The sequence below is a fragment of the Agelaius tricolor genome, unplaced genomic scaffold (genome assembly GCF_023055355.1).
Source record: "Agelaius tricolor isolate 1412-34295 unplaced genomic scaffold, bAgeTri1.0.p SCAF_18, whole genome shotgun sequence".
Taxonomy (NCBI): domain Eukaryota; kingdom Metazoa; phylum Chordata; class Aves; order Passeriformes; family Icteridae; genus Agelaius; species Agelaius tricolor.
In genome coordinates this window covers 12,788,632-12,806,441 of record NW_027269278.1, presented here as the reverse complement: position 1 = coordinate 12,806,441, position 17,810 = coordinate 12,788,632, and the positions used below count along the sequence as shown (strand labels likewise).

General features: G+C 45.4%; 1 protein-coding gene across 2 annotated transcripts in view; it reads left to right on the top strand.

Moving 5' to 3' along the window:
• The first annotated feature begins 424 nt into the window (after positions 1–424).
• The window catches only part of GLRA1 (glycine receptor alpha 1), a 38,649-nt gene continuing 21,263 nt past the window's right edge, over positions 425–17,810 (top strand). For both annotated transcript variants that reach the window (XM_071443403.1, XM_071443402.1), the window contains exons 1-2: positions 425–1,761; positions 16,685–16,815. In XM_071443403.1, coding sequence (XP_071299504.1) covers positions 1,706–1,761; positions 16,685–16,815 — 187 coding nt within the window. In that variant the 5' untranslated portion in view covers positions 425–1,705. The remainder of the gene's footprint in view (positions 1,762–16,684; positions 16,816–17,810) is intronic.

Below are 17,810 nucleotides of genomic sequence, written 5' to 3'. Positions count from 1 at the left end.
AACAGATTTATGACAGCTAAACAGGGGTTAAAAGCAAATCTTTCCCATGGGGAGTTTTGCAAAGCACAGGACAAGTAAACAAAACAGAACTTAAAGAAGAATAATCCCAATAGAGCGGGACAATAGAGAAGGAAAAGGAAATTAATCCTGGATTATTTAAGAGAGCTAAGTTTCAATTCTCAGAAGTTGATGAGAAGCCGAGCAGGGTGACAAAGTGACCAAGGAGCCCAATCCTCCCCGCCCCGACCAGCAGCTCAGCACCCTGCGAGCACAGCTGGAGCTGTGATCAGAAACTACTGAAAGCTCCTTACCTGCCCTGGCCTTGATGGCTCTGGTGTTTGCCAAAGCTCTTTGAAAAACCAAATGCAAAAGACCAAAAACAACCAATCAAACAAAACAAAGAGAAAAAGGAAAAAAAAAAAAAACTAAATCAAAGCTAAACGACAAAAAAAGCACAACACAGATGTTCCTTAAAAGCCAACAGCAACACATATCAGCTGCCAGCCAAGCAGATCTTCCACGACATGCAGATTTAAGGCACGTTTCACTTGTCCTGTCAAGGGAGACGATTTCAGAGACTTCTTAAAAAGACAGCAATTCGGGTTAAAAAAATGGAAATAAACCAAAACGTATCAGCGCTTTAAAGGTTAACGGCCTCTGCTGAACAACATGCGTTTATCCAACCACGTCCTAGAGTAGTTTTTTCAGCCCCGAGACCAATGAGCACAGCTAAGAGGAGGGCCTTGGGATGGTGGAGAGGCTGAGTTACCCCCTCCCCTCTGCCTTCCCTCTCTCCACCTCCCCCTCCTTTTTTTTCCTTCTTTTCTTTTTTTTTTTTTTTTTAGTTTAGTAAATTAATGCAGCAAGAAACTCCCAAGATCTGGCGAGTCCTAGCAGGGGAGAGAGGGCAGAGGGGAGATGAGATGCATTAGGAGGACACTGAGCCACTTTCTTTACGAGCACAATGGAAGTGCTTCCCAAGAAACTTCCCCTTCGCTCCCCTCCGCTCTAGCCCTGAGCGATGGGACACCTTCCCTACAGCAGCAATAACTTATTCGGGAGGAAAACAGCCCAGGAAGCAGGAATCAACAGCAGCCAAACGGCGGGCAGGAAAGCGCCACGAGCGGGACTGCAGCACGGCTCCACACTGACAAATTCCTGTGGATGTAATTAGGAGGACACCCCGGCCAGCAGCGGAGATTAAACCCTGGGTTCCTGAGGGTCGTCGTGTCCCCCTCCCCATCTCCCACCTCACCGCCAGCACCCTGATGGCAAACCTACACCCGCTGAGGCCGCCCCTGTCGCCAGCCTGATGTCCGGAGCGACATCCCGCTGAAGGGAGGGTTCCGTGCGGGCAGCCCCGGCCCCGAGCGGCGCTGCAGCGGCGGTGGCGGGGGCTCCGGCGGAGGAGGGCCGAGCCCAGGCGGGAGCGGCGCCGCTGTCCGCGGTGCTGAGCGGGCGCGCACCGGGCGCTGTCCGCGGTGCTGAGCCCGCCCGCCGCTGTCCGCGGTGCTGAGCCCGCCCGCCGCTGTCCGCGGTGCTGAGCGCGGCCGTGCCGGGGCTCTGCCGCTCTCCCCACCGCTTCTCCCCAAGTGCCCGGTTACTTTATTGGCCAACCCCACAGGCCCACCCCTCACGGAGTACAAAAAAAAAAAAAAAAAAAAAAACAAAAAAAAGAGACAACACAACAGCGAGAGCTGGAAAAATGTGCAACGTCAACGCGCTCGGAGTCTACGTGTGGGAGACGATCGTTTTCTTCAGGTAAGGCTCGGCTTTACGCGAGGAGCGCGGCCAGGCTGAGCGCCGTGCCCAGCCCAGCTTGGGGCACAGCCCCTGGGCATGGCCCCTGCCCCCAGCTGCCCTTTGCCTCCCCTCGGTGCCCCCCGGGCTCGCTGTTGCCCAGCCCCGGGCTCGGGACGCTCGGCGGCTCGGGGAGTTACTCCGTTTAATTGGCACCGCAATCTCGCTAACCGCAGTGCTGAAAACACCGAGCCCGGCTGCTTGCAAAGTGACAGCTAGTGGCGGCTGGCAATGCTGCACTTGAATTTGCCCGGGTAAATATTCCCACCTCGCCCCCTCCCCATGCTCAGACTGCAGGTGAGTTCCGTGGGATGTTTCCATTGCCTGCCTCTGAGGGCTCACCCTCTGTCCTTAGCTGGCTGTGTTTAAAATTACCAAAAGCATAGAATAATCTGCTTCCTTCCTAACTTATTTTTTTCTCTTTCATGCTGTTTTGAATATTCTTTCTTTGCAGAATCTAAATGAAAGCCAAAGGGGGTGGGGGGGAGCTCTTTCCAAATATGCCTGTTATCCCCCAGCTGTATTTTGACTCTGGTTTAGATGTGTTCAGTTTCTCATTAAGGCTAAGATAGAAGGAACAGCTTTAGTCTTAAAGAATTGCTTCTTGTCCATCTATCCTTGCAGTGCCTTTTACTAAATAGAAAAAATAATGGACAGTAGAAGCTTCTATATTTTAATGAAAAATGCAGCCTGCTGTAGCAAGTGAGAGACACCAGATATAGGCAATTGGAGAAAAAACAAACCCTGTTTCATGATCTAAACTTGCTCATCAGTCTCAGCCTTCCTTTCAGTTTCATGGCTCTTACTTCTGTGTTTTGCCAAAGTCTCATCTCATAGTTTAATGTGAAAACATAGGCATTATTTACTTGAAATCGCTGACATAATACTTATTATTATACTTATTATTTTATGAATCACAGCAGCAGACCTGCTGGTACTGGCCAGACCTTGAGCTAACATTCTCTTTCCTTTTGAACACAAAAGTCTTTCTAGATATAAAAAAATGGAACATCCCCACTTGTTCCTGTAATTCCACAGAAATTCAGAGACAGCAAGATCATCTCATGAACTCAAACCAGTAATTGTTTATGTTAGGTAAAACAAGTGTTCTAGAAATAACTAAAATCACCAATCTCTGAGAAGCAGTGCCCAATAACCAACACTTCGGAGCCTTCCTTTCTCATCTTAGTCACAAGTGTATTGCAGCCCTGCATGACACAGTGGGATGGGATGACAGGGAGCAAATGGATGTGCAATAAACTCTTAGTTCAACAGTGGGGAAGAGTGGGTTAAAAAATAAACAAAACAAACAAGACTAAACAACAGAAACACCAGAAAGCAAAAGGAAAATCACATAACTGAAAAAAAAAATAGTATTTCCAGGCTTTTGCTATGTCCCTGGCACTGAAGCCTCTGAAGTGCCAGAACAGTGAAACTGATTCACACTCACAGTGAAATTGATGCACACTCGTCCTGCAGATCCTGCTCACGCTTGTGCTCCATCACCCCACACGTGTGAGCACTGACAGGTTCCCAGCACACCCATCACAGTCATGGGCAATTCAAACCCCTGGTAAACCAGTCACTTCAGATTCTAATGCAAAGGTTCATAATGTTATAGATTATACACAGATATATGTGGTACTACATCATATTGCATCCAAAAGTTATTTCTGGAATTTTGATTTCCTCAAAATCAACATTTAAAAATATTTGAAAATGCTTTAACACAATTACAGGGAAAGGATGAAATCAAATTGATTTATATACTGCAATAATGTTTTAAATACATTAAAAAAAAAAAACCCAACCAAACAGAAAACCAATCAGTAATTCTTGCTCAGAACTGACTCTACGCAATGTTTTTCCTTTTTCTCTCCCACTCTGTGTTATGCATTCAATTTATTACAGGCCAAAAATCTACCAGCCTTTCTGGTCCAGGAATAGCTTTGCTATTTCAGTTTCAGTAAGAGAAGTTTATTAATTAACAGTCATTCATAAATTATGTGTGCGAATTACTCCTACTCAAACTCAGTCATACATGATGTTTAACAAACCCAAAGCTGATAATCCAATAATCCATAAGAGAAGGGTGCATTAATTTAAATTACAAAGTGCACCACGCTTTATTGTCAGCCTGTCAAAGAGAATCCATTGTATGTTAGTATATATACCACACAAATATATATATATCAAAAAAATAAGAAAAGAAAAAGAAAACCTAACACTCCAAGGAAAATTATATACAGCCAATATAGGAAAATAAGCCAATATAGAAAATAAGGCTTGATTTGTTGCTTAACAGAAATGTCCTCCACCAGCCATTTAAAAAACAAGACCCCATGGGAAAGAGTAACAGCTGGTGTGTGAATGCAAACATTATGGTACTGCCAATATAATATTTGTTTCTGTTCCAGCTGGGGTGTTTTAGAAGGATTTGTGATATGTGGCTTATTCTGACATGCCTTTCTTTATGGAAGATCACTTCCCATCCTGCTACCTGCCTCCTCAGACTGCAGTCACTTAACTGTGACTCAGGCTTTTCCTGGGAACCTGGGCAGGGATGGGAACTGGGTTGGGATGGGAGATGAAGACAGCTTGTTTGGCCAAGCTTTCCTTACAGGTATCTAGATAAAGCAAAGTGCTAGTTGTTTAAAATAGATTGGACAGTTTGGGGCAAAATTGGACACAAGGATTTCCAGATGTCCTGCTTGTATCTGTGAAGACATTTACAATCAATCATTCTCTCAAAGTCCAACTACACATCCTGAGTGCTCAGCTGTGAATTCCTTCATGCAGAACAAAATGCTCCCTTATCCTGGAATTTCTGTGGTACCATTGAATTTTAATAGCTGCAATGGTCCAGAAACACCGCTGCATAGGCTGGAGGTAGGAATGCACCTTGTCTAATTAGAAGAGAAAAGATGCCCTAGGACTGACCCCCTACCCAAATGGACACTGTCCTGTGAGGCTTTGAAAACCTCTGGGTGTGAATTTGGTCCTAATATCAGGAATCAGCAGCACGACCTTCGTGTCTCAAGATCAGGGTCAGCCCCTTCTGAACAACAATCTGTCAGCTAGCAGGAGTAATTCCAGGCAACTGCTCCAAGTGAGTCACAGGCTAAAAGTTGCTGCCAGCCTCAGTCCCTATTGGATTGCTCCAACTGGCCTGTTTATATTCCCTCCTGTCAGTAATAGAGCTCTTCATTGCCAGTTCATAAACAATAAGAAGGTGCCACTGCAAACATGAAGCCTCAGCTTTGCAGGGAGGAAAAAAAAACCCACGAACAAACCACCTCCTAAAACAGTCTTAGCAAGTAAAGGGGATGATTGGAGACCTGCTGGTTTCATCTCCTTGAAAATACCAAGAATGAGAAGAATAACCTGCACTATTCTCTAAGGCTCCTGCTATAGCTCTGCAGGGAGAGGTAACATCACAGAGTGAAGCTCCAGCCTGAGACTTCCAGAGCCACAAGATAAATGATGTAGCAGATGTTGTCAATAGTCACAGAATATTTCCATTCTAACTAAAATCCACTAGAAGTTGTGCCTTATGACCTGTTGTGCCTCTGCAGAGTCCCTCATCTCCATGAAATAAAAGTGATTTAGCAAGTCTTGGATCAGATGGTTCTAAGGATACTCTTTAGCTGCTTTGGTCTGCAACCTTAAATAGCCCCATTAGAGACCCTGCTAAAAGGGTTACAGAGCCAAGGTTGAAAAACGTGGCCATGTAGACAATTCTAGAAATCTTTATAAATCATTCTGTAAAGAAAGATTAATTTGATGTCATTGCAGTAAAAGCACAAAATGTCTGGGACCCTGCCTTCTGCAGGGACTTTGATCCATCCATCCTGACTCTTGCATTTGAGACAAATCAACGTAAACTACATTTTCTGACAGCCTAGTCTTAACCTTCTTCTTAGCCAAACAGCTGTCTGAAACAACTCCAGACCTGCTCTGTGGATGGTTCAGAGCAGAAGACAGGCTCCACAATTGCCTGTGAAAAAAAAAACCTCTTTCCCTCCCTTGCCTTAGGTTGGGTACAAAGAGCAGGAAAACCCTAAATAACCAACTTGCTCATCAAAACCATTACAAGGAATGTTGCAGTTTCTCACATGGGCTAATAAAATACCCTTGGTGTCTGAGGCAGTGGTGCTGTGCAGATTTTAGGTAATGCAGCCTGGCTGTCCATCTTGGCTCGCTCTGAACATTACCCCACACTGCAGCAAGTCCCACTGGCAGAACACAGATTTACTGTTCAAACACCTGAGAGTTGCTGCTTCTGAGAAGAGATGGAGATTGGAGGGAATGGTCAGACTCTGCCCTTATATGCAAAGGCACTACAAAGACTTCCTTCAAAAACAACAATTTAGGCATGGAAAGTCTTATTCTCCTTCTCCCATAAGAGGTGTTGGAAACCCTTAGGTATGAAGCAGGTCAGCAGCCTTCTGACTCTGAGTGTCCCAGATTTAACAGCACAGGAAAAGGCTCAGGAAGTTCACTCTGCTGCTGACCAAGTCATTCCAGCCAGAAAGGAAAGTTCTCATAAGCAACAGCACAGGGCAGCTCCCCTGGTCCTGGGCAAACACATCCCTTGTGGGCTGAAGAAATTCATCTCACCAAACCCTCATGAGCTGACCTGGATAGAAAAGGATCTCAACATCTGAATTAAGAAGTTAATCAATGTCCAAAATTAAATTACTTTATTATCCCAGCACTGAGCAGCAATCATTCATCTGCAATAGGAAAGCAGCAGATAGGCCTGTTCTCATTTCATCTCAGCATGCAGCTTAAAAGGACTCTCCAAATTCCAGTGTCAAAACAAGGTGTCAGACCACCTAATGAATAGAATTTCTATTTAGGTACTGATGAAAGACAAGGGTCTTATAAAAATAAATCATGCTTTAAAAATCACACTAATTCACAACATTTAATTATGTCAAATCACATCACCTATTCTCACTTGCTTATTTTCTATAACCTGGAGCTTTTCTGAGATCCCAAAGTGATCAATGTTAAGACAACAGATAGGCTGTTTACAAATTATTACTTCCATCTGGTTTATTTGCCTGTATCAGCTCTCACTGTTGTGGCACATTAAATTAGGGTTTCACCATTTCCAGTAAATTACCCTTTTTCTCTCATTACCTGGCATGTTTCTACTGACCTTCATCTATCAGCAAGACCACAAATTATTGGCTTTTTCATGAACTATGGTTACACCTGTGCATCTCACACATTCCAAGAGAAAGGCTTTATCATAAGCTTTCAAAAGCTAAAAATGTCATTCCAGCACACCCTTCCCACCACAGCTGGATTCAATTTTTTAAGTAATTCCAAGAACTTTTGATAACTTAATTTTGGAAAAAAAAAATCCAACAAAATGACAACAACCCAAACCAACAACACACCAAAACCCAACATCAGCTTGGGATACGTGAAGCAAAAAGGAAAGAGTGAGAAAAGCAGGGATTCTTCCTGCAAGGCACTGGAAGGATCAGCAGCAGCCATGCCTAGAAAACTCAACACCAGACTGACTGACTGTTGCCTTCCAGACCTACTTGCACTGCCCAGGAAAAGAGCAACTTTTGCATTGTATCAGCACAATAGACTATTGCTAATTCAACAGGTCAGTACCCTTTAGAGAGACAAAAAATTCACCAATTTCTTTTGTCTCACCCTTTCCCCAAAGTATCAAAACAATTTACATTTGTGTTTACAAAGGCAGACAGAACAGAAACCATTTCCCTCCAAAGGAGGTGGTTTGCATTGGGATTTCTTAGCCAAGATTGGTGCAAAATGTTACAGTTCCTTTCCCCTCTGGGGAAACTGCTGATACAGTCCAGCTGATCTGGCACTATCGATCCCATACACACCTCCAAGCTGCTCTTAAATCTCTCTGATGCTTCAAGGGACTAATGCACAAAAACTGAAAAAATCCAGAAATACAATATTTGTCCTCCCCTCAGCAAGGCCAAAGCCCAGAGGGGGCCTGCAGAGAACAGAAATAGATGGAGGCAGATGCACCCATTGTTCACAGGGGCTGAGCTCTGCCCATTGTGCAGACAATTAGTTCATCCATACAGAGCACCACGGTGAGCTGCTGATTTGGCGACTGCACCACATCTGGCTGGTGCATGGGCACCATTGGCATTCTGCAAATAGATCTCTGCTGGGTATAAGTGCCAGCAAAAAGAGCAGCAGAAATCTTCATTTACCAAGCATCACAAAATTTAGATTTTGAGAGGGAGGGCAAAACATAAAAAAATACTTTAGTGCCCCTGCTTTCCTTTTGATTTCTCCCTCTTCACTCTTCCATTGAGGCTCACAGACTGCTAGAAATAAAATAAAGGGGGAAAAAAAAAAAGGACAAAACACCCAAGCGCCTTAGCAGCCAGCCAGGGAAGCCTCTTGTGTTTATCAGTGCCTCGCTGTGGGTGGGTGAGGAGGGAACAGAGCACCAGGGGGCTGCCAGCCCAGGAGTGTCGCATGGCTGGAACAGCAGGGCTTGCAGTGCCATCAATCACCTCGGGCTGCCTTCAGAGCAGGGCTGCCGCCAGCAGCTCCCCAGCCCTGCCTGCCACCACTCGCCCAGAATGCAAATCCCGTGCCCAGCCCCGGCAGGGCCGGAGCAAACACAAATCAATTAAACGGCAGCGCAAGGGGGATCAGGGCTGGATCAGTCGGGCTCAGCAGCAAAATGCAGCCGAGCCAGGAATCCTGCAGGAAATCCAAACAAAATCATGGTTTTCTCACCTTTACTTGATTTCTTCCAATTTTGTTGGGTTTATTCTTTTGTTTCGGCTGATGCCCGTAAAAAGATGCATTGTATGAAGCCTTGAGCAGGGACCCCTCCTCCTCTCTCTTATGGGGGAGTTACAAAACCTGAAAGCTTGCAGGGGCCAGCTGTTATCAGCACCCTTTAAAAAAGCCTTAGCTCCAAATGTCCCTGTTGGTGCCAACAGTGCCTGTGCAATGTTGGTTCAGTCCCCCATTACAGCAGGAAATGTTCAAACGTGTATTATTACCTCAGTGAGGAGTGGAGAACCTCTGGCTTGCTGGCTGAGGGAACCTTTCAAGAATTTTGTCCCCAGTCTGTCTTCACAAAGTGACTTTCTGAGGGGTATGTCTACAACCCTGTCTGTTTGCTGCCAGTGCTTTCACCCTCTGGAAGCAATTCTGACCAGGGCAATAACTGCTGGCACACCCACACAACAACACAGAATTCTTTCCTGCACCAGCTCTCCCAAGATCTCATTTACAACCCAAAATGCGTGTATCCCACCTCTCCTGCCACCCCATGGGCCTGGGAACTGTAAGCATTGTCCAGCTTCCAGCCCCATCCATCACACCCTGACACAGAGCTGTGGACTTTGAAATCCTCTCCCAGCAGTGTGGCTGACAAAGCAACAAGCACAACTTGTTCTCCTGCACCAGGGCTGAAAAAATTGAGTTTGGTTTCTTCAGTTCCCTGACAAAACAAAGTCAGAGTGAGGAGGAGAAAATCCCTCCTGGGCAGGGGACCCAGGGCTTCACCATTCCATCCAGATGTTACACTTTATTATTACTCATGAATAAACTGATGAGTTACACCAGGAATCACAAATGGCACAGAGGGAACACTCAAGCCCAGCAGGGTATTTGTGTTGCAATTACAATTATCAATTCCATCAGAATATATCAACGTGAGTGCTCTCATCACACAACTCACTTTACACAGCACAAATTTCATCAGAGAGCCCCAGTTTTACCACAGGACCCCCAGTTTTGTAGGTAGGTTACACAGGTTAGCTCAGGAGACCCCTTCAAAGGATCTGCAGCAAAAAGTTCACATTCAGAAGATAAAATCCACTCTGAACTACATGTCATATCCCTAAAAAGAATTCTATTCATACCGCTTCTGATTTAGCAAAAAAAGTTACAATATCCTTACCCCACCTTCACAAGCAGCATAAATCCTTAAAGTAAAACTAATTTTTAAAAAGCTGCTGTAGGGAGCTATTTGAACTGATGGGAGCGACTGCAGAGCTATAGATAGAAGAGCACCCACGACTTCTCGGAATTCTCTGACACTTGTCTGGTCTGTGATCTAAAACCCTCTGACGTCAATTGAGGTTCCCATTGCAGCTCTCCATCCAAACACCAAATCAGAAGCACATCAGCAAAGAGAATATTCTTACCTAGATGATGAAGTTTCATCTTGTTAAGACATTTTCCCCCCTTATTTACTGCCTTCAGGAGGGCTGTTTATGCACAACTTTGAATATCTGACTTAGCCCTCCTGACTTTAAAAGGAATATGCAGTGTGTGTGTGTGAAGCTACAGACACATGCTTTTGTCTTTGCAAGGATGTTTTCCCCTTTGTTTTTCCACAAAAAACAAAAAGCAATTATAACTTTGGGTTTTTTTGTAAGCCTCTCAGTATAGGCACAGGTGAGAGTCAATTTGCTGGATTTATCTCACAAGTGCTTAAAACCTGAGCTTTGACTTGTGCTTCTCTGTTGTTTGAACTGTTTTCAGACCTGCCTCGGAGGCTTAGGATCATACATCCCCAGAAAGTCACTGCATGGGCTCCCAGAGCTATAGATGCTTCTAGAAGAGGGAATAGTTGAGAAAGTCACTAGAAATAATGCCTGTGGCTCAAAAATTAATTTAACAAACACTTTTTAGTATGCAATAAGCAAGAGTAACCACACAACAACAATCCTTGTGAGGAGCAGACCCAGCACAAACTGAGCACTATTCCCATACAATTTATTGGTCTCCCTGTGCTATTCCCAACTATATACAACATGCAGATTTCTCCTCCCCCCAGCCAATTGTCTAGTCATTTATTATTTTCTTACTGCTCTGTCCAGGCAGCGTCAGCAAATGTTCCAAGTGCTGGTGTCTTTCCATAGAGTTAATCAGTGTAATTGGGATGGTTTATAGTTCTGGACAGAGTGTTTTGCCATATGGCATAGGAGCCATGGGCTGCAGGAACGTGGCAGTGGAGCACAGACACCAGAATGCTGCAGTCTGAAGAGATTTTTCTCATTCCAGTGAAGCTGTTACAGCTTTCCCTGGATGGGAATGACCACAGAGGGTTAATTTCCTGAGGTTCATGAAAAAGTGCCTCCCAGCTCCTCTCCTCAGGTACAGCCACAGGGATCAGTGACAACAGGGGTGGTGAAGGACCTTTGAGAGCGTTTTGGGATCCTCTGGGTTAAAACTTTAACTGATTACATCCTGTGACTACTGCAATGCAGTTACTTCTGGTGCAAGAGCTAGAACTGGTTTAAAGAGCTCTCAGCAGCAGAGCACAGCCATCCAGGACAGAAACATTTAACAAGCCTACTCTTTCTTTCCTGTCCTCATCCGCCTGCCACTAATGGAGACAAATAATAGAATGGGCAATGAGCTTTCTCAGAGTGAAATCTCTCCCCAGGTTCTCAATTTCCATATATATTTCTCCAGTCTCACTGTACACGTCCACTTTCCCATCCTGTTCCTGTATTCAGGCCTGCTCCCTGACTCTCCTGCATGAACACTCAACTGAATTAAGAAAACAACCATGTCCAAATTCCCTTCCCACCTGTGAGAATTAATTTTAAAATTGCCCCCTGAGAACACCCCACAACACCAGGGGCTCTAAAACACCAGCAGCTGAGCACGACCAAGGGATTGAGATCACCACTGTGCAACCAGCACATTGTAACACTCACAGCTCCTTCTACTCAGCACCAGGATAGGCCAAAAATTCAGTACTGGGGCTCTCTTCTCCCACTCACCTCCACTATTCCATCTCCTTTCCACCTCTAATGCTGCAGGCCAGAAATTCAGACAAGGTGATGGAGAAAAACAGGCAGGCAACGAGTTTCATCCTATTTAATTGAATTGCATATCAATATTGATTGTGCTATTAATTTTGATAGTAAATCTAATCATTAAAATAAAAAGTCTGCTTGCAGTCTCTGCCAAGCCTTCCCAGCAAGGGTCTGGCAGCATTCCCCTCTAGATAACATGTTGGTGTACAGTCAGAAATAAATGTCTGGGTGCAGAGTTTAGGGCTGCCCCTCTTTCTTTTCAGGACAATCTGTCCTTCCTGCTGCAGAGGAGAAGAGAGAGAGAGGCAGCCCCAGCATCCTCTGAGTCCAGGCTGGGCTCTGCTGAGCTCCAGGGTCTGCTCTGTGCCCAGGGAGAGGGTTCAGGAGGAGGAAGAAGAGGCTGCACTGTTAATCATGGACAGCACAGGGCCTTTCTGTGCCCAGCTCTCTGATGTGCAGCTGCCCCTCTCAGAGCCCACTGAAGTCAATAAAACAAAGCTGATGAATTCTCCCACATCCCCCAGCACTGCCCCAGCCTGGCTTTGGAGGCAATGGGGGAAGCAGGTATTCTGCACACCTCAGCCTGCCTCAGACCTGGTGGATATTTCCCTCCCCTGGGACATTTCTTAAAGAACACATCACATCTGAAGGACAAGCGTGTGAGGCAGCTCACCTGAACGCTATTCCCAACACATCCCTGCCAAGGCTTCTGGCTTGCTGTGTTTCAAAAATAATAAAGACCCCAAACCAACCACTTCAGAAACCTTTGCTGAGCAGCACAGAACCAGGATAGGGATGAAGCATCTTCTATATCTCCCCAGCCTTCTCTGGAGCCACCCATGTGGCAGCACTTTACCTTCACAGGGACCTGAGCCTTCCACACTTTGCAGAGAGATATTTCCTTTGCAAATACTTATTTGGCAACAGTTTGTTTCTGCTGCCAGACATGATTTTTTTACACTCAGAATTAATGATTAACAATTAAATTATTTGACAAGGGAATAGAGGCCCTGTGCTAATTAAATTCCTTCATTACTGCTGTTTGAAAAGAAAAAAAAAAAAGAAAAATGTATTTCTCAGTATCAGCATTCAGCCAGAACAGGGCATTTTGTGATGTTGGACTTAATTAGATGGACAACCATGGCCACAGCCAAAAAAAAAAAAAAAAAAAGTACAAAAATATTGCTCAAGGATCATGCAAATGGAAGGAGGAAGAGAAGGAAACAGCCAACTGGAGAGCCAGGAATCAAGTGAACAGACACATCCAGACTGCAGAAGAGCCACTTTCTAAACCCAATAATTGTTTATAAGAATATATCATCTGTCCAGCTGAAACAAAATGATGCAGACAGAGTAAACAGTGCCTGTATAGGCTGGGAAAAACCAGCAATAGGTGTCCTGCAAAGCTGTGTTTTAAGGGATGCAATCCTGGGCTGCTCATCTCCACCACTCTCAGATCCTGCTCGTGGCTGGACCTCCCGGGGGCTTGCTGGTGTCTGCTTACACACCAGCATTAATATCACAAAAGATTATGCTAGTTCATCGACCCTTTGAAGAGATCCTTCCCATTGTAGCTGCTGTGATGATTGCCTGATGGCACTTTCTCAGCCAGATCCACTAGGGATTACAGCAGCATAAATAAGATAAGCCTCTGTCTGACTGCTATTAAAATGCTCGGCTCAGACAACTCTTAGACCACTGCAAACTCCATCCTCGGTGGGTTTGTTACAGCCTTTGCCTCCCTTTGTTTATTCACAGAATAAATCTTCTCTCTGAGCAACACAACAACCCCCACTAAATTTCCAATTCTCTTCCAGTGCCAATAATTTTGGAATCACTCTGCAATTCCCCTCTCTTTGTCTCTGTGAGCCAGGAGACGAACAGTCCTGTGGGACTTTCAAGGTGCTCTGGAAGGACTGAGGGATGGAGAAAACCACAGAAAGCTCCCAAGACAGCACATAAATCACTAGTCCAGACAGACCTGGAAGACAGAGGAAGCAGGCAGAAATTTTGGGTGCTGTCTGAGCTGAGCTGCCATTGCAAAGCTCAGCTGTCACCATCAGAAGATTTTGGGAGGTACAGAGAGGCTGATGCACCCCAGGTGGATGGATTCTGTCTAACAGATTCTGTTAAACAGAATCCATCCTCTCTGTAGCTCCCAGTGGTGTTTTCTGCCATTATCTCTAAGATAGAGAGTAGACTCAGCTGCCTGCTTCTAGAAAGGCTGCTCCCTATGCACTTCTTTCTTGTAAATCCAGGGGGAGTCTAACTTCAGGAAAGCATCTAGTAACCAAACAAACTGGAGGGAACTCAGAACTCACCATTCCCAGGGAAAGCCACACAGCAGCCAGACAGATTTTAAAATATGCATCAAGCCACTGAAGCCTTGTGTGGCAGTTTCAGCACATCCCCAGAGGTGCTCCCAGGGACTGGTCACAGGGATGGGCAGGAAGCTGCAGAAGGCAGTTGGGGCTGTGAGAGGATGGTCCTCTCCCAGAGCTTTCTGAGCTTCAGTTATCCAAATATTTATTTCCCTGTGGGAAGTGAGCCCATGAAATTAATTTATTTGCAGCTTTGATGCAGAAAGGATCAGAAAATGGCACCCAAGAAATACAGATTCACTCATTGAAAGTGGGGTGAATATATTGAGTAGAGGCTTTCACACTGAATTTAGGGGAAAGATGAGCACTGATTTCTTTTCTTTTTTTCCACCTCATTTTTTAAAACAAATGCCAGGGGAATTGCAGTTTCTAATTATCTTTTTCCACTTAAAGATTATTAGATGCTTATTAGGTTTGTATTGCCTCTCCCCTCCCACACACATTTTCCATTTCCATATACTTCATCCAGTCTACAGTTAATGAGAAGAAATCAGTGTATTGCACTGTCTGGCATCTTGCTGAAGTGGCAGAAGTCTTTGGTTACCAAGTCATTTGCTGCTTAATTGAAATCTTTTCTCTGGACTCATTGCCATGCAGACACTCCATTGGAATGCAGCAGTCAAGCCCAGTATTGATTGTCCTCCCACTCCCAGCTTTCTTCTGCGTTTGCAAATCAATTGCACCCTGTTGCTTTCCTTCTAAAAACAAATTAAATTAAAAACCATCACCCATTCCACAACCCCATTTACCCCTGAAACACATTGGCTCTGCTTTGCAGTATTTTCTTGGGGCAGAGATGGGGACAAGACAAGAAAGGGGACACGGTTGTAGCAAGAGCAAGATGCACACCTTGTCAGAGAGAAGTGCAGCAGCCTGTTCAGAAATGCTCCAGTGGGGGAGTGGATTGGGAGTACACAAAGGAGTGAATAAAATCCCAGGTTTTAGGCTCTCACTGGAAGTGATCTGGAATTAATCTCCCCTCTGCAAATTAAACTGGTTTTAACAGTTAAAAAATCCAGCAATCAGAGAGCTCTGTTGCAGCTTGCAAAAGGAGCCAGACTGCAGCTGTGAGTTTGCAGGGCTGAAAACCAAGGCTTGGCAAACCATTGCTGCTGACACCAGAGAAGAAAGTCAATGCAATGCAGTTACCAAATTCCTGATTTTGAAATTAGGCACCCAAGCACTGTTGAATCCCATCTGAGTTTTTAAAGTTCTGAGGAATCAAATGGTTCAAAATGCTCTTATCAAGGCTTTCTCAAGATAACGCCTCTCTTTGGGGTTTCAGCTCAAATTTGGATTGGAATAGCCCATCTTTGGGAGCAGCATCACATTAATACCATGCATAGTTATAGTCCCAAATTCTTCCCAAAATATCTTGTGTCAGTACTTTGCACTATTCCTGCAGGTCTGAGTGCTGCAAAACTTCCCAAGGTGAGGACCCTGGTGTCACTTGTGAGGACATGTGTGGCCAAAGAACTTGTGCCTGCTGTAAACTCCCTTAGACCTCCCAGCTGCTCTGTCAGGGGCTCCTCAGCATTCCCACAGCCTTTATACCTAAAAAAATTCAGTTTTGCAGAGTGTGAAGCACTCACTTCCTCCTGAGCAGCTTCCTTCGGCTCACTGTACATTTGCATTGCAATGCTGCCTGCAGGCTTTACTCAGCACCAGGCACCTGAACCCACAGGCTCATCCTAACCACGTTGCATAGGTGATTTGTGGGATTTTTTTGGATCATCTAGGTAGTTTTACTCAACACGTTCAGCCTGGGGAGAGACTGGTGTTCAAGTAGAAACCATAAAACCAGAGGGAGGGTACTGAACGGTGTCTGCTCCTGTCTAGGAAGTCAAACCTTCCTGCAAAGTGAGAATGAGCACCTAATACCAAGAGTTACTTGCTCCTCTGTAGATGGCAACAACAGATTTCCTAAGCCCAGATCATCACCCTGCAGATCTTGCAGACTCCCATGGAGTCAGAAGGCACATTGCCAGCCACTGGCTTTCATCTTCTACAGAAAGAGTGAAATCACAAATTTATCTGCCCCAGACTCCCAGAAAGATCCCATTTCCTTTCATCTTCAACACAACACGAGTAAAATTTCAGGATCACAATCCAGACCCTCCAGTTCTGTGCTGAACTCAGACCCTGCATTGCAGGTACCAGTAGCAAAGCCTGGGCTGATCAGCAGAACCACCTCTCTGCCCTCCAGCCCCACAGGCTCTGCACAAGCTCGAGCACCACATGATGCTCATTTAAGCCTCAAACTCCAGATTTCTCTGATCCTACCTGCCTTCTGGAAAATCATACTGTCAGAGTACTGAATATGCTCCTTGCTATTTGCCCTGTAATTAAGCAGTAATTGCTGCCCAAGGCTAATCTCAGAGTGTATTTTACCTGTGGAGCTCAGCGCCAGAGTTCACATTTGTAATTTAGTGGCACACCAAGGAGCTGTACCTAAACTCACAAAAGGATTTTCACTGCTCATCATCTCTCTTCTACTTTGGTGGCAGCTGGGATTCTGTATTTGGAGATGTTTGGGCTGGGCAAACAAATTAGCTGAGACCAGCCTCATTAGGAATTCACATGGGTACCCATCCTGCCTCAGCAGGAATAAGATGCTGACTGCTCTGTTTCTGGACCCCAGGCCCTCCCCAGCATGGGATACACAGTGAAACCTCCTCTTTATTTCTACTTGCACAGCCTGGCAGCCTCCAAGGAAGCTGAAGCAGCAGCTCGATCTGCCCCCAAACCCATGTCTCCTTCTGACTTCTTGGACAAGCTGATGGGGAGAACTTCAGGATACGATGCCAGGATCAGACCAAATTTTAAAGGTATGCAAAAACCCCAGCTTTTTCTCATTTTGGGACTGAAAACTGCATCCAATCCTCATTAATATCTTCCTAATGCTGTATGAAATATGAATATTTATGTTCTTACCAAGTATGTATTATAAGGCTATTTGGTACATGGATCCCTATAGATTTCTGGAAAGACATCAACAAATGTCTGCTCAGAGTAGAAACAACCTTGTAAGAACTTCACATATTGTAAACTTAGGGCCCCCCAATCCCTGCTTGGATCAGGGAATCTCAATATATCAATCTCAATATAGCAATCAAGGATCCTATCAAACCAAGCAGTGACTGGCAGGGAGCTGAACTTCTTCAGAGCTAAAGATAAAATCCCCAGCTTTGCTTTCCCCTGGAGTCACTGCCCACAGCACCCACCAATGGCAGGCAATGCTCCCCCCTTACAGCCACTGCAGCCTCTCCCATCAGCTCCAGAGGAATCCCACAAGATGCCAGGGCAGCCCAAACCCCTCCCTGTCCCCACAGTAAAGGGGCTCCTGAGCCCAGTACTGCTCTGTGCTCCCCACCCAGAGTTCCAGTCTATCCCATATTCCATGGCAGCCAAGCAGCACTGAATCAGGCCCTGGCAGAGGCAACAAAACCTCTTTTCTCCTCAAAACCCCTCTTCTAGCACGTGTGGGGTGTCTGGATGGTTTTTTCAACCTGGTCTAATGGAAGATGTCCCTGCACATGGCAGAGAGGATGGAACTGGAGGGGCTTCAAGGGCTCTTCCAATTCAAACCATTCTATGATTTTTTGGTTTTAACTGAGCTCACTTTCCCAGGGGCTCTTTGGCCCCAGATCACAGGCAGAGATAAAGCAGGACCTGCTCCTCTCAGCCACTGCCCAGCCATCCCAAAAGCTCATTTTGTTTACTTCTTTTGTTTACTGCAACCAGTTCCCCCTCCCCTGGAGCCACTGGCAGGGCTGACAGGATTCCCAGGACCCATTAATCACTGGTGACAGCACCTGGCACC